Source organism: Aythya marila, assembly GCF_965140915.1.
Source record: "Aythya marila genome assembly, chromosome: 23".
NCBI classification, from domain to species: domain Eukaryota; kingdom Metazoa; phylum Chordata; class Aves; order Anseriformes; family Anatidae; genus Aythya; species Aythya marila.
In genome coordinates this window covers 5,610,049-5,636,980 of record NC_139064.1, presented here as the reverse complement: position 1 = coordinate 5,636,980, position 26,932 = coordinate 5,610,049, and the positions used below count along the sequence as shown (strand labels likewise).

The following is a 26,932-nucleotide window of genomic DNA, read 5'->3' as shown; positions in this document are numbered from 1 at the left end:
CCAGGTCACGCTCCTTTGCTCTCTGGGGGCTGCCGGTTCAGCTGAAAACCATGGTGCTTCTGGATGACGTTTTCCTCTCCTCCCACTGAATCAGCCCTTTATTTACCCATTGGAATGCAAAGTAACAGGACACCCTGTGAGTTTTATCTCTCTCCCAATCTTTTGTATCGCTGTCCAAGTTGCCAAACCGGATTGAAAGTTTTTCGCTGCAGACATGTGTGGGGTGGTTTCAGGCTTGTCTGGCAGGAATCTGGGTGGGAGGGCACTGTCGGTGAAATTTGAATTTAGGAGTCACACTGAGAACAGAATCCTTGAGACACTGCAGTGAGGAAAACCCTTTGTCACTGACCGAATCCAGCCCTTCACTGGTGTGGCCATGTGGATGGACGGTGCTCCTTGGTGGAGCTAGAATTACTGGGAACTGCCTCCACCAGACGACGTTTCCCCTGCAGGCAGCCTCCTTCGCTCCTTGTGTAAGCAGCTGTGCTTTCCCTTCTTTTTCCTTCATGGCATTTTCAGGGCTGGGAGCAGGGGCTGGAAGTATTCTGCCAGTTCAGACAGTGTTGGCTGCTGATCCCAGAAGCCAATCTGGGTCTCCTTTAGGACTCTTCTAGGGGGTCGAGCTTGCTGTAGTTTAGCTCTTGCAACTTGTGTACACTTACAACAAAGGCAGACTTGGTTCTACGAGTTTTGGTTTCACCTAAAGTAAGTAATCTCCTTCCTGAAGGTGTGTTAAACCTTGACTTTCTGCTCTCACGCTGCTGTTGTGGCCATACTGATACAAAGAGAAAAGGTTAGGTGGAAAAGATGACAGCTTTTATTGAATGAACTGATATAAGTGGGCAGAAATGGAGGCTTTGTTTGTTGCTGACTACTACCATTCCAAGTGAGTAAGTTGCTTGATCTTTCTGCTTCAATTACATCTTTCTTAATAGTGGAGACACTGACTTGCTGGGCTCAGTCAGACTGGAGAGACGCATGGAAGTGTCTACTACTGCAAAAGCACGTGGCCGACTGCTTATTGAGAATTGCTGCTTGATGTTTTGGGTCTTTATAGTGGTCAGAAGGAGGGGGCCATCATCTACTATGGTGACTTAGCCAGTACTACAACAATTCCACTAAATAAATTGTTGCTTCAGCAACAAAGAAATGGGAATCCTATCATTTAGGGCTCTGAACTGCCTGCCTCCCAGCTATATAATATTTTATATTTAGCACATGTATTGTTTTCTTGTTTTCCTAGCAGTGATTACGTCCCCTTGTTCAAAGACCCATGTGGGCTAATGAATTAGTTTGTAAAATGTCAGTGGCTTGAATAACAGGAAACACGGAGCCTTCACAGGTCCGTGTGAAACCAGGAGTTGTGGATCTTTGCAAGACACCTTAGGCCTCAAAGAGTGAGTCTGCGTCTAGCCCTCATTAGCCACATCCCAGAGCACAGTGTTTGCTTGGCACCTGCCTGGAGGAGATGAATTGATATGCAGGAGAGGAAGAGAAATTTACAGAAACAAAGAGCAGTGGTTCAGCTTGCAATAGCTACTTTGTACCTGAAATATGCTGTTTCACTGGGGTGTTAAATCAGACCGGGGCACCTGCAGTCGGCCAGGGAGGGAGTGGCTGTAAAACTGGAGCGCTGGGCTGGGCTGGGCAGCAGCGAGGGAGCTGAGAGCAGCCCTGACATCAGCCAGCCAGGTAGTTTCAGCAGGCTGACTAACAAAGCCACCTTTTGAAGGGGAATACCTTAAATCCGGTGACACTTCCTGCTGTGCTGTGCTGTGCTCAGCAAGCGGAGGGGATTCTGCTAGCTGATGAGGGGGCTGGGAAGCAGTGGCAGAAATATTTCTGTAAGAGCACAGAAGTTGTTTTTTTCACCTAAAGAGAAAACAGCAGGACCATAGAGCTGATGTGATCTCTTTTTTCCACACCGAGACACCTACAAACGGGACAGGAAACTTGCACTCTGCTGGAGACATTTCAAAGCAAGGGCAAACAAAGGTAACCCAGCAAAAATCTCCCTGAGGCACTGGTAATCAGCAGACAACTTCTGTTAGGCCAAAAACAGTTCTGGGACTTCAGTCGTGGAAAAAATCAGTTTCAGGGCTGAAATTGGTGTAAAGGATGGCCAGTTCAGACTCTGTATGTTGGTATAGACTATCACGTGTAACACAGAGGAGGGAAAATTTTCCAGGAAAGATGGTATTGGTTCAGCTGTCTTTAGTCCTGACTTACTGTTGAATGTAGGAAGCCTAGAAATCAGTGTGTGGTGGTCACCTTTCCGAGAAGAAAAAATGATGGAGTAAGGGTCCGGAATGCAAATTCTGGTGTTGAAAGCCCTCTCTCACATCTACATTAGAGCATTCCCAAACCCCGGGTGTTTGCCTTTTGCTGCCTGGGAGCACCCTTTCATACCAGACCATCCAGTCCCCAGGAGACTGCGGGTCAGCGGACAGGCACGATTTCGGCACACGTGCCGTTCCTGCTGCCGTGCTTGGCGTCTTGCATCTGGTCTGCTCTGGTCAGAGGCGGCTCCTTCCTCAGGTGCCACAGCCTGGCAGAGAGCAGCCTTCAGGAAACATTTGGCTTTGGCAGCCCTCGAGCGTACCCAATGTGAGTGTTTGCAAAGGGTGGGCTCGACCCTGGGGGGGGAAACCGTGTGGGGTGGCGGTGAGGGTTGTCTCTGAGGGGAGGTTTCGAGGCAGGACCGCCGCTGTCACCCCGGCAGGGGCTGTGCAGAGCGAGCCCTGCTGCCGTGCGGGGATCCTTCGTGAAGGGAGCCGGTGGCTGCCCCCCTCAGCCGGGCACCGGGCGGCCCCTTCCTGCTGCCGGCACCTGCCGGGCGGTGCCGAGAGGAGGAGCCGGGGCCGGGGCTGGGGCTGGGGTTGAGACCGGGGCCGGGGCCGGGCCCGGCAGCGCGGGGAGCGCCGCGCCATGGCGGCCTGAGGCGGCCCCGCTCGCCATGGAGCCCGGCGGCAGCATGAAGTACAGCGCCCGGCCCCAGGTGGGTGCCGCGGGGGGTGAGGGGAGCCCCGGGGAACCGGGAGCCAGGCAGCGGGGCTGCGGCGGTGCTGGAGCCCGGCAGCCTCAAGGGGAAACGGGGTCTGGGGTCTGGGGGCGGCTCGGGGCACGGGGGTGGGCATCGGGGCATCCCTCGCCAGGGATGGGGGCACAGCCCCGAGCCCTACAGAGCTCAAGGAGCGCTCAGACACCGTGCTCAGACACACGGTGAGGTTTTTGGGGGTCCCTTGGGGACGCAGGAGTTGGGCTCCGCTCCCTGAGGGTCCCTTTGAACACGGGTGTTTTATGGTTCTGTGACCGCGCCGCTCCACCTCGGGTATTTTTATAAAATACGCTGTGGTGCGGTGCGGGGAGGTGAGCAGTGTGCCGGGAGTGAAGCCGGGTTGTTTAGCAACAGCCCCAACTAAACCAGTTCGAGTCACCAGCACGCCTCGCGTTAACCCAGGGCTTTGGGGCTTTGCTAATTAACCCGTGTATTATCTCCGGGCGTTGAAAGGGAGCGACTTTTCACCGCAGTCTTTGCTTCGTGAGATCTGCCTGGCTGAGGGTCGGTCCGGGACAGCATGCCACATCACGCCGTTCTGGGGTTGGGTGTCCAGTGCTTGTTCAGTGCCACAAAGTCATCTGAAAACCAGGCTTTTAAATTAAACTGCGACCGTAGTGCTTTCCAGCTCACCTGCAGGCTGCTTGGTGCAGGTCCCCGAGTTCAGGGTTTAGCGGTTGTTATCTGACGGCAGCGAAGCAGCAGGTTGTGTTAGCACCGATGAGAAAGCTGGCCTAGAGCAAGAAAAACAGTTTTCCTTGCCTCCAGCCCCGTGGTCTGTGTGCATCGGGGCTGTGGTGACTGCCAGGAGCACAAGGAGTCGCTCACGCTGCCACCGCTCTGCCTCAAGCCCTTGTCCCCTGACAAGGGGACACCGCGTCCCCTCCCCTGCTCTGAGTACAACAGGAGCTGATCTGCTCTGGGAGGTCTCCCCCAGCAAGACGAGGGCTTTTGAACACCCCTGGTGGCCCTGCTGTTGGGCTCGGTGGGCCTACGAATATTACGGCAGAACAAACGTGTTTTGCAGTGGCCGTGCTTCCTCCTGCGGCTCTCGGGGCAGCGCGAGGGGAAGCTGCCGCTCGCCCTTGGAAAGGTGCAGAGCTTTCCCCCCGGTGGGTGAGCTGCTGCTCGGGCCAGTTTTGCTGCTCTTCTTGCCAAAGGCAAACAGGGATAAGGAAGGCACGACGAGAAAGAGGCTGGGGCTGATCGAGAGTACGCGAGACCTTTGCTCTGTAAACAAAAGATCGCTCTGTAAAACTGTTGAGGGAAGAGGGAGAGAGTTATTGAGGGCCTGGCTGGGGAACGTATCAGACCAAAGGTTCTCGCCTTGCCCAGAGGAGAATACACCGTTACCATCCAAAGGCCACTAGGGCCAGCCTTACACACAGGTGTGCTGCGGTATCTGGGCAATATGCTGGGGCAGAGGAGAGAGCAGCTCCCAACAGCTAGCAGGGACGGACCTGCCAGGAGAAGGCTTTGCCTGGAGGATGTTCTGGTGTTTCCCCTGCTGCTGACCCCAAGCATTCAAATGTCTTGGCCCAGAGCCACCTCAAAACTGTCAGTAAGGAGCGTGGGTGCAATGTAATGATGAGCTTAGGATGTTTCATCGAGCTCTGGAGTGCAGCTGCTTTTGTGAGCCTCCTTGAGAGTATTGTTGTTGTTCAGACAGTGCTCTCCGCACCATGGAAGATTTAAGAGTGTTTTAAATAAGCTATTTACATCTGGGGCGTGCTTCTCTTCTGGTCTTTGGAAATAAGCATCTTACAGGGAAGAATTTCAAGGCTCAGAGCTACATGGATCAGGCCTGTAAGGCAGCTTTCATTCCCCAGGAATTACAAAGTCTTACAGCAGTGATTTTTTTTTCATGTAACAGAAACACAAATAAATGTGGTCACTTCTATGAGCTGCTGCGTTGCATGACACAGCTGCGTTGATAAGCCCGGTGCGGGGCAGCAAGCCAAGCCCGTGCTGTCCTGCGCAAACATTAACTTAGTTTCTTCTGTAATTAACCTAAAGGAATTGAGTTTCTCGCATGACTCAGGATGGTCACAAGACAATTGAACGCTATAGAGACTTGAGCTGGAGATCTGTGCGTGGGATAGGTGTGTGACTTGTGCCTTTCACTGTCACACTTACCCTCAGAGCCTGGAAGGTGGACAGTCTGTCTGGAGGACACTCTGTCCCTTATTTCCTGCTCCCTTTTCCCTCGTCAGTTCGGGTGCCATCGTTTTATAGTGCAATTGCCCTTAATAAGGAACTGCTGAAGAAAAATAAAACACTGGCAAAGTTTCCAAGGAGTTTTACTGCCAATATTGGGGCAACACAGTGTGAATGTGCCTTAAAGAAACACAGCTCTTCTGTTTGCTGTTTCCATGTATTTCTTATCAAGAATTTGAGAGAATATTGTTCTTATCAGCTCTCTCTCTGGAGCAGTACCAGGGCTTTCAGCAGGAGTTGGTGCAGGCGTCGATCTCGAGAGCAGTGGAGCTGTACCTGAGCTACTGGGGTGAAGTGAGTTGCACGCTGCACACCGTGTCAGCAGCCTTTAGGTTTTGTTAGTGTGTTTGCTTTTGTTGTTGTTGGGTTGGTGGTGGTTTTCAGTTGGAAACTTTCTGTTTCCTCTTATGCCAACACCAAAAATCTGGTTTTGGCTTTCAGTGTGATCTGGGAAACTTGGGGTTTTGAAAAAAACAACTCTCTGTGCTCTACCTGCACAGCAACAGGTTAGCCCCGCATGGTGTAAACCCCTGGAGGGTCCCTAAGATCCGAACTGCCCTTCTGAAATGTCCATTTCTCTGCCTCAGCTAGGCTCAAGGAACGTGCTCGGTGCTAACGTACTGCTTGGGCCGTAGCTTCCCTTTCTGCACCCCTGTCAAACCTCAGGATTGAGAGAATAAAATACGTTTCCAGATCTGCAGTGGGAAGTGATGGTGTCCACAGTCTGCTCAAATAGAAACGTGAGGGACTTGTGCCCTCTCCAAAAGACGGAACTTTGATGCAGCAAAGCAGCTGGACGTGGTTGTGAGCAGGGATGGGAGATCCACGAGCCCACCCCCTCGATCCTAAAGGCTGCAGGGTCCCAAGCTCTGAGCCAGTTGGTGAGTCGAGGGGTTTCATTCCTCTCAATTCCAGTACCACGCTGCTCATGTGATGTTTGTTTCAGATTTTATTGAACACCTCCCGAGGCAGGTGTGGCTGCAAAAGGGCAGGTGGGAATTGCCTCTCGGATCACAGCCCGGGAGCTGAAGGGTGTAATTACCCGAGAGTCAAGCCACACGGCCTGATGACGCTGCTTCATCTGAGACCTCTCCCAGGTTCCTTTCCTCGGCCATGGACGCTTGTGTCAGCCTTTGGCAAAGTCTTTGCTCCAGGTTTGCACAGGACAGAGGGAAGGAGCCAAGCTGTGGAGAGAGGGCTGCGAGCAGAGCCTGGGGACACTGCCTTGGCTCTCCCCTCCCGTGATCCGTGCAGATCTGTGGCCTGAAAACCAACCTGTGTGCGAGATGCTGATCGCAAAGGTGCTTTGTAAACCTCCCCAAAACCTCTTGCTGGGGAGAGAGCTGGCCTTTCTGGGATTCCCCATTGCAGGAAGATCTCTGCTTTCCAGTAAAACGTCTCCAATACCGAGTATGCTGTGGCAGTTCCCACCCTCCCCGTGTGCCTGCTGGGTTTCCTGCTGACAGAATTAGTCACTTCAGCTTCTGGTTTGTCCAGTCGGGCGGATTGCAGTTGCTGTCTAAAAATACATCGAGCGGCTGGGTTACGGAGGAGTGAAGAGCTCTGCACAGGACTTCTCCCGGAGCTCTCATCGCCGAGGAGCTGTATGCAGGAGACCTCTGGGCACAACATGAATCCCTCCGTGCACGCTCCTTTCCCAAGCTTCCTCAGGGAATTTCTTCTCGGGGGGGAAACCAAGGTGTGCAAGAAGCGGAGCACCCACGGGAACCAGATGTAGAACATAGGATTCCCAACCTGTGATTTGTTTGTTGGAAAACCGAGGTTTTACAAAGATGGGAGGAACTCTGGTTCCCCACACCACAGCTCCAGCCTGGGGCTCGGAGCACTAGTCAAAGGCTCTGCTGCTGTTCCCTTGGTCAGCGTGGACTGTCAGCTCAGGAGGAGGCTTGGACAGTTAAGCACTTAATTCCTGACTCGTTACCACCCCCAAAGGATATTTTTGGGTAACCCAAGCGCATCCTGATACAGAAGCAGCTCCCTTTTGTCATCTAGCGGCTTTTGGCTTGTGCAGAGGGAGTTTGCTGCTGCCAGGCAGTCCGGTGGTGGTGTGTCCTGGCTCCTCATCCCCGTGGGGATTTCTTTCTGACTCCTCCACCTGATTGGCATGAGACTTCCCTCCCAGGGCACCGCACCAGCCCAGCTGATGCTCCAGCCAGAAACCTCCTTTCCTGCTGCAGGGAGCGGTGACGTTGAGAACTGAGTGAGGAGGAGCAAGAGGAAGTAACTGGGCCTGTGACTAATGCGGAGAGAATATCAGGAAAGGTTTTCTATTAATGTTTATAGAAGTAGTTTCATTGAGACGGGTGAGAAGAGTCAGACCTCGAGTCAATTTGTGCTGGCGACTGCTTCTTGGGGAGCCATGGACAAGGTGAGAGCAGGACGCGCGTTCACATCCTCCCTGATTTCTATCTGCAGATGCGTCGTGATGAAGGGAATGCTCAGTATGTGCCAGGGAAACATCCAGCAACTGTGAGCTAAAGGAGATAAAACGTCTGGGTGCCTCTCGGTTTAACTGTGATCTTTCAACTCTTTTTGCTTTTGATTCCGTCCGGTTTCTGCCTAGCTGAGAGCAGCACGAGCTGTGTCTCCGTGATGGGCAGGAGAGGCAGCAGAGGGGATGTGTGGCACGATGCGTGTGAGGGGCAGAGGCTGAGCTGTGCTGTTCGGACACAGACACGTCTGGTCCTAAGGTCAGCCGGGTGCTCTTCGTGCTGAGCAGGGCAGGGGCGATTACTCAGAGGTCAGGACGGGGCCTCGTCTGAAATCTTCCTGGCACAATCCGATCCAGCATTCCCGTAGTGCTTGGGAGATGCTTCAGATCCTCTGTATGGACGAGGTTCTCCACAGGGATCAAAGGTGCGTGCAGCAGCTTAGCTAAAAAGCCTGACACAAGTGTCAGAGGAGGCTGGGGACTGCAGTGGTGGTCTTAGGTGTGAGTGTGGACGAGAGGATGAGGCCTGGCGCTCAAAGCAGAGGGCAGGGACAGGAACCTGTTGGAATCCATTCTCATATCTGACTCTAATTGCTGGGTGACATCTAGAGAGTACAAATATCAGTGAGTGCTTATGCACCTTATACGTGTGTAATAATAAAAATGATAAATAATAATAACAATAGAATTAATCTCCCAAGAGTCCCCACGCTCCTTTAGTTCCCCTTGGTGCTGTGGATATCGCTGCTGTCTCAGCAGCAAACTCTCAGCTTTAATGACCTTCATCCTTTTTTCTAAGATAAGCAGAGACGTTGTCTAAAGAAAGATTTATTTCTAAGATCTTTTGCCTAACTTGCTTTGTTTTTTCTGCAGCCGCAGAGGTGGTGTGTGTGTGTTTATGTGTAGAGGGGGAAGGAAACCGTGTTTTCTTTCTGATTTAATCACGCTGATGGTTGTTCCTCTCTACATGCTTTCTGCACAGATACAGCTGTGAGCTCAGAGGGTGTTAAAACGCTCCGGCCACGGAGCCGAGTGTTTCGCAGCCTGACCTCACACAGCAGTACCGTAAACCTGCTGCCGAGCCCCAGGCTTCTCTGCCAGCGTGGTTCCCTCACTCGGCTCAATGAAACTGAGCCCTGGGGAATCGTGCAGGGGGATGAAGGTACCTGCAGCCAGAGACGTGGCCACGTTCCTCCTCCTCGCAGGGACTGGAGCCGGAGCGCATCGCATGTGCTGAGCGATGCTGGCCGGTCGGTCAGCGCCTGGGGAGGAGGATGCTGGCTCTCCGTGCTCAGTCACCTGTGGTCACCACTGCACAGATGGCAATACACCACTTGAATCAGCTTCCTCAGGGCGGCCAGGCTTTGAATAGGGGTTTCTTTGCGCTCCCAGCAGCTCCAGGAGGCATGATTTCTGTGCGTCATTTTACCACTGCTGCAACCCTTCAATATTAGGCAAGAAGTGCAGGATCCCCCTCTCAGAGAAGAAATGCCATCTGGCTGAAATCAACCTGCCAGGGGAGTGTATTATTGAGGCTGAGATTTAACAGCCTGTGCCCAGTTGTTGTTACCCACCCAGACACGGCATTCCCCTCGGAGCTGGGGCAGGAGGCTCCTGCTCACCCCAGGAAGCCCAGGAGAGCTGCTGCATGAGCATCACTGAAGCCCTGGAGGTTGTTCTCCTGCCACAGGCTCTTGCAGGTGTTAGAAGTGACTTAAATACCTTCCTTCTGCTAGCAGCAGCTCATCGGGTGGTGTGTCAGGCTCTAGGCAACCCTGATTCCAACTGAAGAGTGTCTTGGTTGGAGGCATAGGCATGTATTTAACTTCCATTTGTGTGTCTCCTGTTAGGAGTTTCCTTGGTTTACATTTTCAAGTTTTCCCGTGCGATCATGGAAGGCAAACAGGCGAGAGCACCCCCGTGGTGCCGTCCTTGTGGCTTTGCAGAGCCTTCTCTTCCTCCTGGCGGTGGCTGGATGTTGATGACAGAAAGCAGTCGGGCACCTCGAGGTGCTGTGGTTTGTGCTGGTTTGTTTTTTGCCGTAATAAATAACCCGAACGGAGGCTTCCTTCCCCATGCTGTAGCGGAGAGCTGCTCAAGGATAAACGCAGCTTGTTCTGAGAAGTGATGTGAGGAGGCGTGGGCTGCTCTCATCTCGATGGCCTTCCAGGCAGTGTTGGCAGAGGATTAAATGTACGCAGCCCAACAGCAGCGGAGGGTAAGGTGCTTCCCCTGCCCTGTCCCCGTTGGTTTGCGTAGGGCCTCAGGCTAACACGTCAGGAGGAGAGGCTGTGCTGAAGTGCAGAGGCTGGGAGGAGCCTGGGAAAAAAAAAAAAATTAATGTGGCAGGAGAGGACAGAGGTTGGGTAAGGGAAGGGCAGGAGGAGTGGGAGGGTGATGCAGGTGGATGGGCTGTCCTGCAGGGAGCGTCGCTCATCGGGAGGGTGCCGTGGGCTCAGAGGTCTCTGCCAACGTGCTGTGTGCTTCTGGGTGTCTGTGACATTTGTCCTCGTGCAGCTGGTGATGTTTCTGAGCTCTTATGCCGGCTGGCAGACAGCAGGCAGCATCCGACCCGGGCTCACGTTTGCAGGGATGACATTTCCCCCTCGCAAAGCTCAGGAGTGTGTTTGGAAGCAGCAAGCATGTGCCGGTGGGCTCTGTGTTGTTGTGTCCTTGCTGTCACCCAGAGCCCTGTGCCCCTGCCTGGCCACGCAGCCAGCGAGCTGCCAGATCCCCGTAAGGCTCGGGAAAGAGAGGCAGTGGCAGGGATGGCGAGGTGCCCTCTTGCCCCCTGCTTTGGGCAGCTCACAGCGGCCAGAGGGATGCTCCTGCCTGGGCAAATTCCTGGTGCGTGGCTTGGTTTGCTCAGCTACACCCTTCAGATTTTGTAAGAAGAGCGTGAAGTAATCCCTCCACCTCCTTGTACGGGTTGAGGGGACACGCGAAGCAAACCTGTCTCATCGGGCAGCTCTGTGCTGGGAAGCGGGCTGTCCCTGCCGCCGTGCCCCTTTCTGAGGATGGAGCACGCTGCTCTGATTCCCTCTCTGGCTGGCGCAGGTAATGTTGGCAGGGCAAGGATGGAAGAAGGTAAACCAGGGCCAAAAGGTGCAAGAAAGGGAAAATCCTGAGCGCTGAGGGCTTGCTGACGTTCCTCCCTGTCCAGTGGTTTCATCCTGTGCCTGCAGAGCTGCAGGGTGCTTATAGCTGTGTGCTGCAGGTGGCATCCCTCGCTCCCGGGTGGCTGCCTCCAAGACCTGCCCTTTATTTTCCAGCACGCTTTGTCCTGAGAGCCTGGCTGTGGGCATTCGTTCTGTGGCTGGCTTTTTGTTTTATTTCCTTTCCCAGGTGTTTGCTGCGAGGGGGAAATCCAGGCAGGGTTGTAGGAGCGTTGGGCAGACACACAGAGCTGTGTGGATGTGTGGGGAGGAAGTAGCTCGTTTTCTTCATTTACAGGAATGTTATTTATAGCCTGCCGTGTCCGTCGGGGTGAGGGTGACACGCCTGCCACATAGCAGGCATTTCGGGGGGTTGGACCCATGTTTGTAGTTTCACCTGCCGGGAGGCAGAGATCTTGGAGGTCCTGGGGCTGTGACCTGCTGTGGTCATGGGGTGTGCGGGGCCTCGCCCCGGAGTTTGCTCGGATTGATCACCTTGGATGGTGCCCAAAAGGAAGCACCTACTTCCTTCTGGTGAGTGAGGAAGAGGCACGTGCTAGCACTGCGTGTCTGCGAGCAGGAGCCTTCGGGGCTTGGTCTGCCACGGGTGGCTGCGGAGCTGCTGGCACCGAGGCGCCTTGTGCTCTTGGTGATGCTCTGAGGCCACAGCTCTGTGGTTCTGCTCCGTCCTTGCGTGGCAGACTGCCCTGGGGTTGGGCATCTGCAGAGCAGGCTCTGGGAATGGCCTCTCCATTGTCCTGCTCTCCCTGCCCCTCCTAGGACATGAACAACGTGGAGGAAGGGGTGGAGTTCCTCCCGGCCATGAACTCCAAGAAGATGGAGAAGCGTGGCCCAAAGCGACGTGTGGTCGTTGCCATCATGATCGTTGCTTTTCTGCTCATCTCCCTCGTCATCGGCCTCCTGGTTTGGCACTTCAAATGTGAGTGTGAGGTTCAACCAACTCCAAGGGGTTGGGTGGGGGCATGTCCCAGGAGCATATCCCTGCTGCTCTGGGCTCGGGGGAGCTTCGTTACCGTGCGTTGCTCACGTGGGACCTTAGCAGCAGTGACAGCCAGAGCTTCCAGAAAGCAGGGAGCCCGTTTCTGCTTCTTCTGACTGCCTTTCTCTGTGAAATGTCACCTTCCAGATAGGAAAGCGCCCGTCCAGAAGGTTTTCAACGGCCACCTGCGGGTTCTGAACTGGGAGTTCATTGATGCCTACGAGAACTCCAGCTCCCCAGAGTTCACCATGCTGGCCAAGAAGGTGCAGAGCACGGTAAGAGCTCTTGGATCCCTCCACCTGCTTTTTTTTTCTCTTGCCCTGTGGCCACAGGGTTGCTGCTTGTAAGGCTGCTTGGAGCTGTCTCGCTCCTCCTAACTCTCCCTGCTCCTCACGAGTTGTTTGACTCGCTGAGCTGCTCACGGGGAGCCTGCCTTTCACCTGGATTTTGGTGTAACAGCTCCACCCCGCTGCCGCTGTGCCTCCCTGCCCCTGCAGCTCAGTGTGCCTATGGGGCTGCCTGGGCAAACCCCAGGACCAAAGGGAGAGCCAGGTCTGGCGGTCAGGGTCAGAGAAGAAATGCAGCTCTGCAGCTGAGCAGGCCTTGGGGCTGGGGGCTGAGGCCAGAGTTGGCTTCAGGAGTCAGGACACTTCTCCGTTCTCCTTCTTTCAGCTCTCCTTCTTCCGCTTTTTGGCCCCTGCAGGTTCCTGCACCCCAGGGATGCTGGGTACGTGCTCTGATTTTCCTCTGTCTGTCTTTAGCCTTCCACCCTCCTCACTTCCAGCCATGCTGAACTCTTTAAACTCCTTTTAGGTGGAGGAGATCTACAGGAGTCATCCAGATATTGGCCCATACCACAAGGAGACAGTAGTAACTGCGTTCAGGTGGGTGTCAGGAGATGCTGCCTGAGAGTGGGAGTGTAGGGGGCAATTCTGGGGTGTCACGTGGCCATACACCTCTTTGCTGGGCTGCTCCAGAAAGAGGTGACTACTGAGGAGCAGTAGCCACTCCAAGTGACATTTTAAAGGGTGGGCAATGAAAAGCAACCTCAAAAGCCTTGTGCTGAGACAGTGTATTTTGTCTGTTTCTCACGAGGAGAGGTCTTGGGGAAGTCAAGGTGTGGCGCAGTACAGCCCTGTGAGCCACCATGGCTGGTGCCTGGCAGCTCGGGAAGGGATTCCCCGGGCTGGTGGAGGCCTCTGCTGGGCTGCAGTTTGCTCAGCTTGTTATTGAGATTCCCTTCCCCATGGCCATCCTCCATAAAGGGCTTACCAAGTAGCCTGGCCCTCTCTTGTGTTATATCTGCCCTCCTGTGTCTGGCCTTGCTCTCATCCTGTAATCGCCCTCCTCTGCAGCGAAGGCAGCGTCATTGCCTACTACTGGTCAGAGTTTGTCGTCCCCAAGTACCGCGAGAAGGATCTTGACAGGGCCATGGCGGACAAGCAGAGCCTGATCCAGAAGCTGAACCCGCGGCTGCGAAACCCCGTGCTGAAGGTGGAGTCGATTGTCGCTTTCCGTGAGTGCTGTCTCAGTGACTCCTGGGCCTCTGCGTGGGACAGGGGAGGAAGGGGGACTCTTGGTGCTTGGCGTGTCACTGCTGCTGGTTTTGCTGCCAGCTGCACCCCTCCTTTGGGTGCCTTTGGCTGCAGGGGCAGCTTGAAGGGTGAGCGTAAGGACCCCACTCGGTGGTCCACAAAGATGGAGGAAGCTGTGCGCATTGCTCCCGTTCATCTGAACACTGTCTTCTCCTCTGAGCCCCTCTGGAGAGGGCCAGGGATCAATCCTCCCTCCTGCAGGGGATAAGTTTGGTCACTCAGATTCCTAGGGCACGCGCTGGGGCTCTGCTCGTGGAGGCAGGGGAAGGAGCAGCTCTCCCCTGGTCAGATTGCCATGCAGACCCCAGAGACCTCAGCAGCTTTGCGCACAGGGACTTCCTACAGCTCACAGGATGACACCACTTCTGTTTCCTCCTGCAGCTGCTGACCCCAGCATTGCTCAGTCTTCTCGGGACAGTAAGTACAGCTCTTCTTCAGTCTCCCAATGGCCTCTCTGCATCCCCAGGGGTCTCCAGGGTGGTGATTTCCATTCTGGGGTGAGGAGGTGCCTGAAACGGGGTGCTCTGCCTGTGGGGCAGACCTCCATGTGCTGCTTGGAGCTGCTTTGGGGTTGGCCAGACATGCTGTTATCTAGCAGTGGTGGGAGGCCCAGTCCATCCTTCCCCTTTGTAGATGGAGGGAGATAACAAGGGTGCTCCCTAAAGGAGGCATCTCCCCAGGGACACCCTGCAGGCAGGCGAGGAACAATGAGTGCCACGCTCTGCTTCTTGGGAAAAGGCAAATCAAAACCTCAACGTGTCTGCTGTCCTCTTCCTTGAACCCTGCACCCATGGGAAAGATCTCTCTCCCTCCTCATTTGTCCTGCTAACTCTTCCCCGTTCTCCTGGGCAGATAGCTGCCTTTTTGCCCTCCATGCCAAGGAAGGGGAGGTCACCAGTTTCACCACGCCGGGGTTCCCCAACAGCCCGTACCCCAACAACGCACGCTGCTACTGGACGCTGAGGGCGGACGCCAACTCTGTCATCAGCCTGACCTTCAGGACGCTGGAACTGGAGCAGTGCACAGACAACGGTGACTACATCAAGGTGTACAACTCTCTGAGCCCCGTGGAGCCCCACGCTTTGGTGAGGTGAGCAGAGCATCCCTAGGGTTCGGTGCTCCTCCACGGGGTGGGGAGATAGGGAAGAGGGTGATTTCACAGAATCACAGAATTTCCTAGGTTGGAAGAGACCTCAAGGTCATCGAGTCCAACCTCCAACCTAACGCTAACAGCCCTCCACTAAACCATATCCCTAAGCTCTACATCTAAACGTCTTTTGAAGACTTCCAGGGATGGTGACTCCACCACTTCCCTGGGCAGCCTGTTCCAGTGCCTCACAACCCTTTCAGTGAAGAAGTTCTTCCTAACATCTAACCTAAAACTCCCCTGGCTCAACTTAAGCCCATTCCCCCTCGTCCTGTCACCAGGCACGTGGGAGAACAGGCCAACCCCCACCTCGCTACAGCCTCCCTTGAGGTACCTATAGAGAGCGATAAGGTGGCCCCTGAGCCTCCTCTTCTCCAGGCTGAACAAGCCCAGCTCCCTCAGCCGCTCCTCGTAGGACTTGTTCTCCAGGCCCCTCACCAGCTTCGTTGCCCTTCTCTGCACCCGCTCAAGCACCTCCATGTCCTTCTTGTAGCGAGGGGCCCAAAACTGAACACAGTAAACACATTTGTGTTAGCTCCCCATTAAGTTTCTGTATGGCAGTGGTGTGGCAGGGTGATGGTGAGCTGCACAGGAGTGCTGCTGGGAGTGGGGCTCCTGTCCCTGCTCCTTGGTGCTTGGTGCCACTGGAGGCTCTCTCTGCAGCTGTCTAATAGATTTTGTTCCTTCCTTCCTAGGCTGTGTGGGAATTATGCTCCTTCCTACAACCTGACCTTCCTGTCCTCCCAGAACGTTATGCTCGTCACATTGATTACCAACAAGGAGGGGAGATTCCCTGGCTTTAAGGCTGAGTTCTTCCAGCTCCCAAAGACGAAAGGTGGGTGTATGCCTTGGCCCAGTTTCCCGCAGCATCTCTCTGTCAGGGGCAGCTGTGGCTGCAGTCAGTTTGCCAGGGATGTTTCCAGGGCTGGGAGATGTGGATGCAGGTCTCACTTTGGCTCTTTGAGCCTGCCTTGTCCACAGTGCTCTTGGCTGCTGTAATGATGTCCTGTGAGGAGGGCAAAATAAGAATTATGTTGGATTAGACATGCAGATAGATGTATGCAGGAAGCACCTAATTGATCTCCTGGGTTCTCTCCAAGTCTTGGAGCAGGAGCTTTCTCTAGAGATCAACTTAACCTTGTTAGAGGCTGATGCATCTGCCTCTTTTCCTGCCCCAGGCAATAGCCTGCTATGCCTTGGGAAAGCCACATCTCTTTGAATCTCTAACCTGTTTTCATCTTCCTACTTATCTTCCAGTCTGCGGTGGGACCCTGAAAGGAGAGAGCGGCACCTTCACTACTCCCTTTTACCCAGCACACTACCCCCCAGCCTTGGACTGCGTCTGGAACATCGAGGTAACACAGTCCCCTCTTCGCCTTAATTAGTCTGTCAAATAAATCTGCTTATGCAGGACACAGAGCAAATGAGCTCACAGCAGATGCTGCCTGGAGGCTTAGTCTGACGTGGCTGGAGGGAGGCTTTAGGACTGGTGTCAAAGGCAGAAGAAGCTGAGAGAGGCCTGAACCCTGTGTGACTCTCACTGTAGCCTCCCGTCACTGTAACTTTACACAAAGCACTTGAGGATTTGGGCTTCGGGGCAGACCTGCCACTTGCTGGTAAAACTGGTGGCAGGGCAACCTGGGAGAGCAGGCACTGTTGACAAATGCCGGGCTTCAGCCTCTGTTTTGTGCTTCTTTAATCTGGGATCCTGGGGTCAGCAAGCCAAGTGACTGAATGACAAGGGGAGCAGTAATGGCTTTTTGGGAAGGGAGTTTTTCTGTTGACTTCTTTCCTTTTTTGGTTGTCTTCTGTCCCTCCCCTCAAACACAACCTTTAACCCAGGAAACTTATTCCCAGTTTCTGTGCTTCAGAAAACCTGCATGCCTCTGCTTCCATCCTCAGGTTCCCTCTAAAAAGAACGTGAAGGTGCGTTTCAACATGTTCTTTGTGTTGGAGCCGGGGATCCCAGTCAGCTCCTGCCCCAAGGACTATGTTCAGATCAACAGCACGAGGTAGGCATCAGGCTGTCTGTCTGACCTGTGGCTTTGGTCCTTGGAGGGGCTGCGTTTCGTTATATGGCACCTTGTGCATTCCTTAAACTTGCTGGGGGAGCAGAGGTGCTGAAGCTCTTTGGAATATGATGAGGCAGAAGAGTGCTTGGGTCTGACCTGCTCTCAAAGCTCAGTGCCCAATCTGGGGATCAGACAATGGGTTTGTTGCATGCTGCAGCTGAAAGAAAAAAACAAAACGCAAAGGCAGGCTGTGGAGTATCACATCCTAGGCATCACATGCAGAAAGGCAGATCCGTGTAGAAACATCTGGCCTGATTTTGCTTGAATGGGTATTTCTCCATTATTAGGGTGACTGCGTTGCATTCTGTGATGCACTCACTGTTACATTTACTGTTAACTCTTGCACAACCTATTGGCAGCTGGACCGAAAATACAGCTTGGTACGGCATATGGGAAGTGAGCAGGGTTGTTTCACAACATTCTGGGTGAGAGAGCTGGCCCTTCCTTGAGGAGAAAGGGTTTCAAAGTCAGAATCTGTGGCTGCAACCCTTCTAGTTCCCGCAGGGGTGCCTGTGTAAGGGGGTTTCCTACCAGCCTGCCGTGGGGTGGGATCCTGGGGCTTTAGAGGCCGCACACACCCAGAGACCTGATGGGTCCGAGATCAGAGAGAGAGCGATCAGCATGACATCACGGATCTAGATGAGCTTCTGCCTGGCTGTTTTCAAGGCCCCAGCCTTCTGCCAGGTGCAGCAAATTTCAGCTCCTGTGTGCGGCCCTCGAGGTCCAGCACCCTGTGCTGGACCTGTGCACCCTGTGCTGGCCCTGCTTCCTGCTGCCTAAGCTGGGCATGAGGAGTTCCTCCTTTCTGGCGATGGAGAATGCAGGGGTGGAAGAAGGGCTGCTCAGTGCTGGTCTATAGCACTGCACTGGTCTTTGTGTTGTCTCCCTTCAGGTACTGTGGGGAGCGTTCCCAGTTTGTGGTGGCCAGTACCACCAACAAAATCGAGGTCCGGTTCCACTCAGACCTGTCGTACACAGACACCGGCTTCTCTGCTGAGTACCTGTCCTACGACTCCAGTGACCGTAAGTTGAAATCTTGAGGCTGCATAGGGAAAATAATTTGCCAGATGTCTGCTGCAGACTAGATAACTTCTGCTCTGCTGCCCTGTAAATCATGGAGCACACTTTTTGGGGCAACAGGAGCAAGTCTTATTTTCCTGCGAACCTCCTTGTATTCCTCCGTTCTGAGGAAAAGCTGTTTTTAATGGTGGATGCTGTAAGCAGGCCGCCCAGAGCACTAGGACTGTTGTGTGCTTCGGGGAAGTGCCACAGACTGAAGGACTCACGTCTTTTACCCCTTTTCTCCCTCTCAGCCTGCCCTGGCAAGTTTGCCTGCAACACGGGCCGCTGCATTGAGAAAAGCATGCGCTGCGACGGGTGGATGGACTGCGTAGATGGCAGCGACGAGAGGTCCTGTGGTGAGTCTGTCCTTTCTTTTGGCTTTTATTCTGAAGGGTGCACCGCCCCAGGGGGCTGGGGGTGGTGCTGGGCTAACGTGCTGTGCTGGGCCCTGCGGGTGAGCTGCCTGCCTGCCTTGCTGGCTAGCACCAGTACTGCCTCACCCTGCACGCTGGAGTGAGAGGCCATTGGTGTGGGGATCAGTTTGGGATCCTTTCCAATATAGGAGACGCGGGTTCATGCCAATCTAGGCCTCTCCCAGTGGGATCTCCCCTGCTTTCCAGTTCCTCCCAACTGGGAATGTTTTCCCATTTAGTCCTCCTGGCTCTTGAGGACTTGGCTGTCTGAGCTGGGTGGATGCATTGTGTTATGGAACTGGGCTGCAGAGTACATGTGGAAAACCCGTGTGATACTACATGGGTGTTGTTTCTTTGTGCAACAGTTTTTCCTCTTGGATTCACAGAGCAATCCCATAGAAAATGTGATTGTCCAGGGTCTGAAGTTAATTAGAGATGAGAGCCTCTCCTGCTGTGGGTTCTTGGTGCCAGGTCTGGGGCTGTTTTCTGAGGGAGTGTGCTGCTGGCCTGGCTGCCCTCTCGCTGCCCTGGGCGGTGAGGGGCCGCCCTGGTGATCTGGGTATCTCGAGTGCTCTCCCACTGCTACGTCTCTCATTCCAGTGCTGCCTCTGCCTGTCCTGCTGCTGTTAGGCTGGTGAAATGTGAGCTTCAGCTTTACTGTTAGATTAAGACATTTTAGCTCTCCAGATAGTCGTGTCTGCTGGGCAGTGGAAATACCGTGTTATAGCTCAAGGGCATGTGTATTTATGGACGTGTGCTTGTTCTGGTGCACCTGTCCCCATGTGCTTGCAGACCCACTGGGGGAGCCACCCAGATCTTCCTGTGACGTTATGGTGGGCGCAATGGCAGATGTGTGGCTGGTGACCCAGGGGTGCCTTTGCAGGCCCTCCCCTGATTTCTCTCTGTCCCTTTGCAGTCTGTACCGAGCAGCAGTTCAGGTGCCAGAACGGCTGGTGCAAGCCCAAGTTCTGGGTCTGTGACAACGTGAATGACTGCGGCGACGACAGCGACGAGCTGCAGTGCAGTAAGTAACTTCCCTGCAGGCACAGGGCTGAGGGCTTGAGCAAGGTGAAGGGGGCGATGGAGGCACGTGGGGCAGAGGAAGCCAAGTGCCTTGCTGGAGCCCAAAACGGCACGGGGAGGTCTCACCTGGAACACTGCGGGGCAGCTTTCCTTGGGACAACACAGGAGCCTCAGGTGGGAGCTTGAGGATGAGTAAAAGTGTAGGAAATGTAACGCTTTGGGAAAGGAAGGATTGCATAAATTGGTGGTGTGCAGTTTAGAGAAGAAAAGGCTGGGGGCACAGGCAATGGGTGTTTGTGTTGTAGCTGCAGAGGCTTCACCTGCCCTAGGGGAGAGAGAGGTGGATGCAGCCATGTAGGTTTTGTGCCCTGCACCTCCCTGGTGAGGTGTCAGTGCCCGGCTGTTCTCAGGAGCTGTTCTTTCCCCAGATTGTGGAAACAGCAGCTTCAAGTGCAACAGCGGGAAATGCATCCCCGACACGCAGAAGTGCGACGGCAAGGACGACTGTGGAGATGGGAGTGATGAAGGCAGCTGTAGCAAAGGTGAGGATGGGTTTGCGGGAGACCTCTCTTGAAATACAGCCTCTTATGGATGTGCTTGTGGCTGGGCATCCAGGAGGGCATTCCTGCATCTGGTGGCAATGTCCTGGGGAGGGCACAAGTGGTGAAGGGCCCCTGAACAGCATGATTTTCCCAGAACTGGCACTAATCCTTCCCTGTTTGGCCTGCCTGCAGCAGGTACAACAGTGACCTGCAAGGAATACACGTACAAGTGCCGCAGTGGACTCTGCATCACCAAACAGAACCCAGAGTGTGACGGCGAGCAGGACTGCGAGGACAATTCTGATGAGAACAACTGCAGTGAGTACCCACGCAAAGGGGGGACATGGGTTTCTGGGCTGGACCCCTCAGATAAACACTAAAGTAGGGTGGAGAGAGCCCCTGGGCATTTCTACACAACCGTTCAGATCTGGAAATAGCTGAGTGGTGTTGTGCTGAGTGTCTTTGTTGTACAACACATTTAGAGAGGGCTCACACAGATATCAGACAATAATTTGTCTACACATTTACTGTCTTGGCCAGTAAATGTTTTAGCAAATTCGGTGTTTGTGCTCCTAAGCTGATAGCATCAGCCATCCCTGGTGTAGGTAATGGGGCACTTGTGCTGCGGGAGATGTCCCAGAGGAAAGAAGGGGAGGTGCTAAACAGAAACCAGAGTATTTAAGTGCCCCCTCTCCTTCCTCACCCCAGACTGCGGGATCCGCTCCTTTACTAGGAAGTCAAGGATCGTCGGTGGGCAGAACTCGGACATGGGAGAGTGGCCGTGGCAGGTCAGCCTCCACGTCACGGGCCAGGGCCACGTCTGTGGGGCCTCGCTTATCTCGGAGACCTGGCTGGTGACTGCAGCACACTGCTTCCTGCAACTGCAGGACACCAGGTAGGTGGGAGCCCAAGGGCTGCTTCTGCCGGGCTCACTGAGCTGGGGACGCTTTGCTGCAGGGCCTGGGGATACTTAATGTGCTGCTGTCTGTGACAGATTTTGGCCTTGGCCACTGCCTGATTTAACACCCTCAGAGACAGCTGGGTTTTGGGAAGAGTCTCGTAGTGAAAACACAAAAAGGAGGACTAAGGAGGACTAAGGAGAATCTCCATCCTTTACTGGATGCGGGGGGAAACTTAGTTACAAGAGATGAGGAAAAGGCGGAGGTGCTCAATGCCTTCTTTGCCTCAGTCTTTAGCGGCAATACCGGATGTTCTCTGGATACCCAGTACCCTGAGCTGGTGGAAGGGGATGGGGAGCAGGATGTGGCCCTCATTATCCATGAAGAACTGGTTGGTGACCTGCTACGGCACTTGGATGTGCACAAGTCGATGGGGCCGGATGGGATCCACCCAAGGGTACTGAGGGAACTGGCAGAGGAGCTGGCCAAGCCACTATCCATCATTTATCAGCAGTCCTGGCTATCGGGGGAGGTCCCAATCGACTGGCAGCTAGCAAATGTGACGCCCATCTACAAGAAGGGCCAGAGGGCAGACCCGGGAAACTACAGGCCTGTCAGTTTGACCTCAGTGCCAGGAAAGCTCATGGAGCAGATCCTCCTGAGAGTCATCACGCAGCACTTGCAGGGGAAGCAGGCGATCAGGCCCAGTCAGCATGGCTTTATGAAAGGCAGGTCCTGCTTGACGAACCTGATCTCCTTCTGTGACAAAGTGACGTGCTGGGTGGACGAGGGAAAGGCTGTGGATGTGGTCTACCTTGACTTCAGCAAGGCTTTTGACACCGTCTCCCACAGCATTCTCCTCAAGAAACTGGCTGCTCTTGGCTTGGACTGGCGCACGCTTCGTTGGGTTAGAAACTGGCTGGATAGCCGGGCCCAAAGAGTCGTGGTGAATGGAGCCAAGTCCAGTTGGAGGCCAGTCACTAGTGGCGTCCCCCAGGGCTCGGTGCTGGGGCCAGTCCTCTTTAATATCTTCATCGATGATCTGGACGAGGGCATCGAGTGCACCCTCAGTAAGTTCGCAGATGACACCAAGTTAGGTGCGTGTGTCGATCTGCTTGAGGGTAGGAAAGCTCTGCAGGAGGATCTGGATAGGCTGCACCGATGGGCTGAGGTCAACTGCATGAAGTTTAACAAGGCCAAGTGCCGGGTCCTGCACCTGGGGCGCAATAACCCCAAGCAGAGCTACAGGCTGGGAGAGGAATGGTTGGAGAGCTGCCAGGCAGAGAAGGACCTGGGAGTGATGGTGGATAGTCGGCTGAATATGAGCCAGCAGTGTGCTCAGGTGGCCAAGAAGGCCAACGGCATCCTGGCTTGTATCAGGAACAGTGTGACCAGCAGGACTAGGGAGGTGATCGTCCCCCTGTACTCGGCTCTGGTGAGGCCGCACCTCGAGTACTGTGTTCAGTTTTGGGCCCCTCGCTACAAGAAGGACATGGAGGTGCTTGAGCGGGTGCAGAGAAGGGCGACGAAGCTGGTGAGGGGCCTGGAGAACAAGTCCTACGAGGAGCGGCTGAGAGAGCTGGGCTTGTTCAGCCTGGAGAAGAGGAGGCTCAGGGGCGACCTTATCGCTCTCTATGGGTACCTCAAGGGAGGCTGTAGTGAGGTGGGGGTTGGTCTGTTCTCCCACGTGCCTGGTGACAGGACGAGGGGGAATGGGCTTAAGTTGAGCCAGGGGAGTTTTAGGTTAGATGTTAGGAAGAACTTCTTCACTGAAAGGGTTGTGAGGCACTGGAACAGGCTGCCCAGGGAAGTGGTGGAGTCACCATCCCTGGAAGTCTTCAAAAGACGTTTAGATGTAGAGCTTAGGGATATGGTTTAGTGGGGACTGCTAGCGTTAGGTCAGAGGTTGGACTCGATGATCTTGAGGTCTCTTCCAACCTAGAAAATTCTGTGATTCTGTGATTCTGTGAAGTGGAAGCAGACATTTGAAGTACACAAGTGTTTATTTGTTGAGATGTCAGATCAGTGCCCTGTGCTCTTGCAGTCACTACAGTGATTGACATGTGGTGGGATTCAAGGTGACGGGGCACCCAGACAGCTGCACGCCCACTTTTAGCCATTTGCTTGTCTCAAGAAGAAACAACATTTTTTACAGGCACTTCTCCAGGAAACTTTTTAAGATGGTGGGCAGGGTTCATGAGCTGGGACATCTGCATGAGCTCTGCAAGCCAGAGCCTCATGCTGCCCCTTGCCTTGTGCCTTGCAGCTGCCACCTTATGCAGAGAAAAAATCAGAAAGGCCAAAGCCCAGCACGAGCTCAGCCTGGCCACTATGGTTAAGGATAACAAAAAATGTTTTTATAAATACATTAATGGCAAGAGGAGGGCTAAAGAGAATCTCCATTCTTTACTGGATGCAGGGGGGAACATGACTACAGAGGATGAGGAAAAGGCTGAGGTTCTTAATGCCTTCTTTGCATGGACAGGATGGGTTGGTGGGCAGAGGCCAAGGGGTGAGGTTCAACATGGCTCAGGGCCGGGTCCTGCACTTTGTCCACACCAACTCCATGCAGTGTCACAGGCTGGGGGCAGAGTGGCTGGGAAGCTGTGCAGAGGAAAAGGATCTGGGGGTGCTGGTTGATGCTCACCTGAACATGAGCCAGCAGTGTGCCCAGGTGGCCAAGAAGGCCAATGGCCTCCTGGCTTGTGTCAGGAACAGTGCAGCCAGCAGGATCAGGGAGGTGATCATCCCCCTGAGCTCTGCTCTGGTGAGGCCGCACCTCGAGTGCTGTGTTCAGGTTGGGCCCCTCACTACCAGAAGGACATCGAGGGCCTGGAGCATGTCCAGAGCAGAGCTATGAAGCTGGTGAAGGGCCTGGGACACAAGTCCTGTGAGGAGCGGCTGAGGGAACTGGGGGTGTTTGGTCTGGAGAAGAGGAGGCTCAGGGGAGACCTCATTGCTCTCTGCAACTGCCTGAAAGGAAGCTGTGGGGGACTGGGGGTTGCCTTTTCTCACAGGTAACCAGTGACAGGACCAGAGGGAATGGCCTCAAGTTGTGGCAGGGGAGGTTCAGGTTGGAAATGAGGAGACATTTCTGCTCAGAAAGAGCAGTCAGGTGTTGGGACGGGTTGCCCAGGGAGGTGGTGGAGTCACTGTCCCTGGGAGTGTTCAAGGAGAGGTTGGACGTGGTGCTTGGGGACATGATTTAGTGGGTGATATGGGTGGTAGGGGGTGGTTGGACCAGATGATCTTGGAGGGCTTTTCCAACCTCAATGACTCTGTGATTCTACCCGCTCCCAGCCAGTGGACAGCCTACATGGGCCTGACCGACCAGGGCAACCGCAATGACGCCAACGTGCAAATGAGGAAAATCAAGCGCATCATCTCCCACCCCTACTTCAACGACTACACCTATGACTACGATATTGCTGTGATGGAGCTGCAGAGTCCTGTCACCTTCTCCTTTGTCGTCCAGCCCATCTGCCTGCCCGATTCCACCCACCAATTCCCTGTGGGCAAAGACCTGTGGGTGACTGGATGGGGAGCAACTGTGGAAGGAGGTGAGCGCTGGCAGTGGATTTGGGGCTGTGTGTGGCTGTAGGGAAAAGGGCAGATGGGAGATTCCAGCTTAAGCAGCTCAGTTTGCCGTGAGACTGGAATCAGATGAGGTTCCCCTGGGAGTACATGCAGTTCATGTCTCAGTTCTGCTGGGAAAATGGTATTAGGAAAAAGCGGGTTGTGGCAGAGCCCGGGGCCAAGAGAAGCACACAGGTTGATGTCTGCACAGGGGAGGGAACTGCTGCTCGAAACAGCCGTGTGCTTGAACTGTTCCTCTGTCCTTGCAGGCAGTGGAGCCAGCATCTTGCAGAAAGCAGAGATCCGGGTGATCAACCAGACCATCTGCAACCAGCTGCTGTCCGGCCAGCTGACACCACGCATGATGTGTGTGGGGATCCTGACGGGAGGTGTGGATGCGTGCCAGGTAGGCAAGCGGTGCGACAGCCCTGGTTCGGTGCTGTTAGCAGGAGTTGCAGCAAGCCAGGCCCCTTGCTCAGCACTATTGAGTGCGTTGACTCGCATTCCCCCACTTAACACACTGCACAGCTATGTGGCTCCTTGGTTCAGACAACAGACAGATTGGACTGCTCGTCAGCAGCAAATTGACTTAGTCTCAAAAATGGCTCCCCAGGTAGGAGAGGGGTGCAGCTGTCCTCTGCTTTATCGCTGTTACTGAGTGCCATATTTGTTTGGCTGTTTTTATTCTAGCATTTTGACTCATATTGCCACACTTAGATATCTGCTACAAATCTGTCCCATTCTTTCTTGATTCAGGGTGTGGCTAAATTGGAATGGATGTGAGCAGGAAATTGTATTGACTTAATCTCAAAAATAACTCCAGGGTTCCCTTCAAAGGCCAGAGAATTATTTCATACTACTTTGTGATTGTTTTTGTCATTAATACTTTGCTAGACCTTGTACTGAGTCAGTGCTTACGGTACTGTTTGTTTTTGTGCAGGGAGACTCTGGAGGGCCACTGATCAGCGTGGAAGCCAACAGTCGGATGTTCCTGGCTGGCGTCGTGAGCTGGGGTGACGGCTGTGCACAGAAGGAGAAGCCTGGCGTCTACAGCCGGGTCACCGCGCTGCGAGGGTGGATCAAAGAGCACACGGGCCTTTAGGGACACGCTCAGCCCTCTGTGGACACGAATGCCTCTTGTACACCGCTGGCTGGGCACTGACCCAGCCGCGACCAGCGGCCCCGTGGCATTGTCCTCCCTGCACGTGGCGGCGGTGAGCAGAGAGCTGCCTCGACTGTGAACTTCAACCCTCCCTCTACCTCGCTGCGAGTGAGTGCCTGGGACGCCCAGCCTTGGACTGTTGTCCATATTTAAAGCGTGTGTGTACCGAGCAGCCAGAGCTGCTGTAGTTTAGGCCTTAGTACTTCTACCCTGAACCCAAATCTCAGTTTAGAAATCAATGCCTAGGTATATGAAATTTCCCTTTGTGGGCAAGCTCGTGCAGCTCCCATAAAGAACTTGAATGAACAGCCAAAACTAAACTAAAAGACAAAAATATTAAAGATTTTTTTAAAAACTGTTTTTAGAGGCAAACTTTACTGTGACAGGTTCAAAACCAAGCTTTCAGAATATATTCCATCTCCTTCACTTGTTTTTGAACTGCCATCTGCACCGCTTTGTCTGGTCTTCAGTGATGGAGGGTGGGGGGAAGAAGTTCTCACCGGGGTTCAGCCCTTTGGATCCCACCACTGGCACGGTCCCAGGCCACGGTTTCCTGCCGTCCTTTGCCTGACTTAGCTTCTGTCCTCCTCTGCGTCCGAGGCCTTGTGAGGATCCAAAGGCTGCAGCACTGAAGGTGAGCAGTAAGGCTGAAACGTGCTGCCACTCACCTCGAAGGAAACCATGCTGGGGTCTGCCAGCACGTCCTGGATGCCATCATCTGCATTGAGGGCTGGGCAGAGTGGCCTTACCCGTGTGCCTTAAGACGATGCTCGGGGTTAGCTGGCAGCTTCAGCTGCTTGGTCCCACAGGGCAGCCCTGCGCTCAGGTAGCTGTGGTGGACAGGACCACCACACAGTGACTTCCTCGCTGAAGGCAGCCTCCAGGGACAAGCTGGCGAAGGAGCTGAAGGGTTTGACTGAATGTGTTCCTGCAGCTTGTCCCTGCCATGACAACGTGGGTTGGCTCTGCCGGCTCCAAGGCTGACAGACACCAGACTCCTCTGCTCTTTTTACTTTTGTAAGGAAAATACAACAATGTGACTTCTGAATGTGCTGATTTGATTTCTTTTTTTCAGTGTAGCCAGGTCCTTGCCCTAGAAGAGCACACTCCCATCGAGATTAGTCAGACCTGTAAATATATTGTTTTGTAAAACTCTATGAAGTGGAGATGCTCTAATAAACTGCAATATTTTCTAATCCTCTGGCTGTGTGGTTCTTATGTGGTTCTTCATGGGCTTCTGTGCAGGTGCTCCTGAGAACCTGCAGTACAGATCCCTACTCCCAACCATTCCCTGTGACCAGCTCTCCAAGGAGGAGGCTGAGCATCCTAACTGGAAATACTGCAAAACCCTTTATCTCTCCTGTTCACAGCAGCTCCCTCTGGCCCCAGTGTACTGTTTCAGGCATCCCCAAGGACATCAGCCAGGTTCCAGTGTTTCCAGAGGCTGGAGAGGCCCAGGAGGGATTTTTTCACACTACTCCAAGCACAGCACAGATGGAGGGGCGCTGAGCACTGACACGAGGCAGTTCTGGAGCCAGCTTCCCACCTGGAGACACACA

The 26,932-nt window shown here is 54.1% G+C and overlaps 2 protein-coding genes across 9 annotated transcripts in view; one reads left to right on the top strand and one right to left on the bottom strand.

Moving 5' to 3' along the window:
- Positions 1 to 315: 315 nt before the first annotated feature.
- On the top strand, positions 316 to 26,585 carry ST14 (ST14 transmembrane serine protease matriptase). Of its 4 annotated transcripts, none has more exons than XM_082777962.1 (19): positions 316 to 473; positions 11,663 to 11,822; positions 12,030 to 12,157; positions 12,696 to 12,766; positions 13,238 to 13,398; positions 13,859 to 13,894; positions 14,330 to 14,567; positions 15,320 to 15,459; positions 15,882 to 15,979; positions 16,527 to 16,636; positions 17,589 to 17,719; positions 18,010 to 18,114; positions 19,088 to 19,195; positions 19,623 to 19,736; positions 19,929 to 20,054; positions 20,445 to 20,631; positions 23,936 to 24,195; positions 24,481 to 24,617; positions 25,152 to 26,583. In XM_082777962.1, the coding sequence occupies exons 2-19, from the start codon at positions 11,666 to 11,668 to the stop codon at positions 25,311 to 25,313; spliced, it is 2,469 nt and encodes an 822-aa protein (XP_082634088.1). In that variant the 5' UTR covers positions 316 to 473; positions 11,663 to 11,665; the 3' UTR covers positions 25,314 to 26,583. The 4 variants fall into 4 exon arrangements, with proteins under 4 accessions (XP_082634088.1, XP_082634089.1, XP_082634087.1 ...); XM_082777963.1 differs by lacking the exon at positions 316 to 473 and adding an exon at positions 2,483 to 2,607 and having other exon boundaries at positions 25,152 to 26,584; XM_082777961.1 differs by lacking the exon at positions 316 to 473 and adding an exon at positions 2,886 to 2,998 and having other exon boundaries at positions 19,932 to 20,054; positions 25,152 to 26,585.
- LOC309886769 (uncharacterized protein) overlaps positions 26,376 to 26,932 on the bottom strand; it is a 36,522-nt gene continuing 35,965 nt past the window's right edge. For all 5 annotated transcript variants that reach the window (XR_014318983.1, XR_014318984.1, XM_082777964.1 and 2 more), the window contains one exon: positions 26,376 to 26,501. The gene's annotated coding sequence lies outside the window, so the exon portion shown is untranslated. The remainder of the gene's footprint in view (positions 26,502 to 26,932) is intronic.

Excerpts from the sequence above, each read along its gene's own strand:
- ST14 (XM_082777960.1), top strand. The coding sequence starts at position 2,957 with ATGGAGCCCGGCGGCAGCATGAAGTACAGCGCCCGGCCCCAG. Across the intron at positions 12,767-13,237 it reads ACAGTAGTAACTGCGTTCAG|CGAAGGCAGCGTCATTGCCT; the intron begins GTGGGTGTCAGG and ends CCTCCTCTGCAG. Across the intron at positions 13,895-14,329 it reads TGCTCAGTCTTCTCGGGACA|ATAGCTGCCTTTTTGCCCTC; the intron begins GTAAGTACAGCT and ends TCTCCTGGGCAG.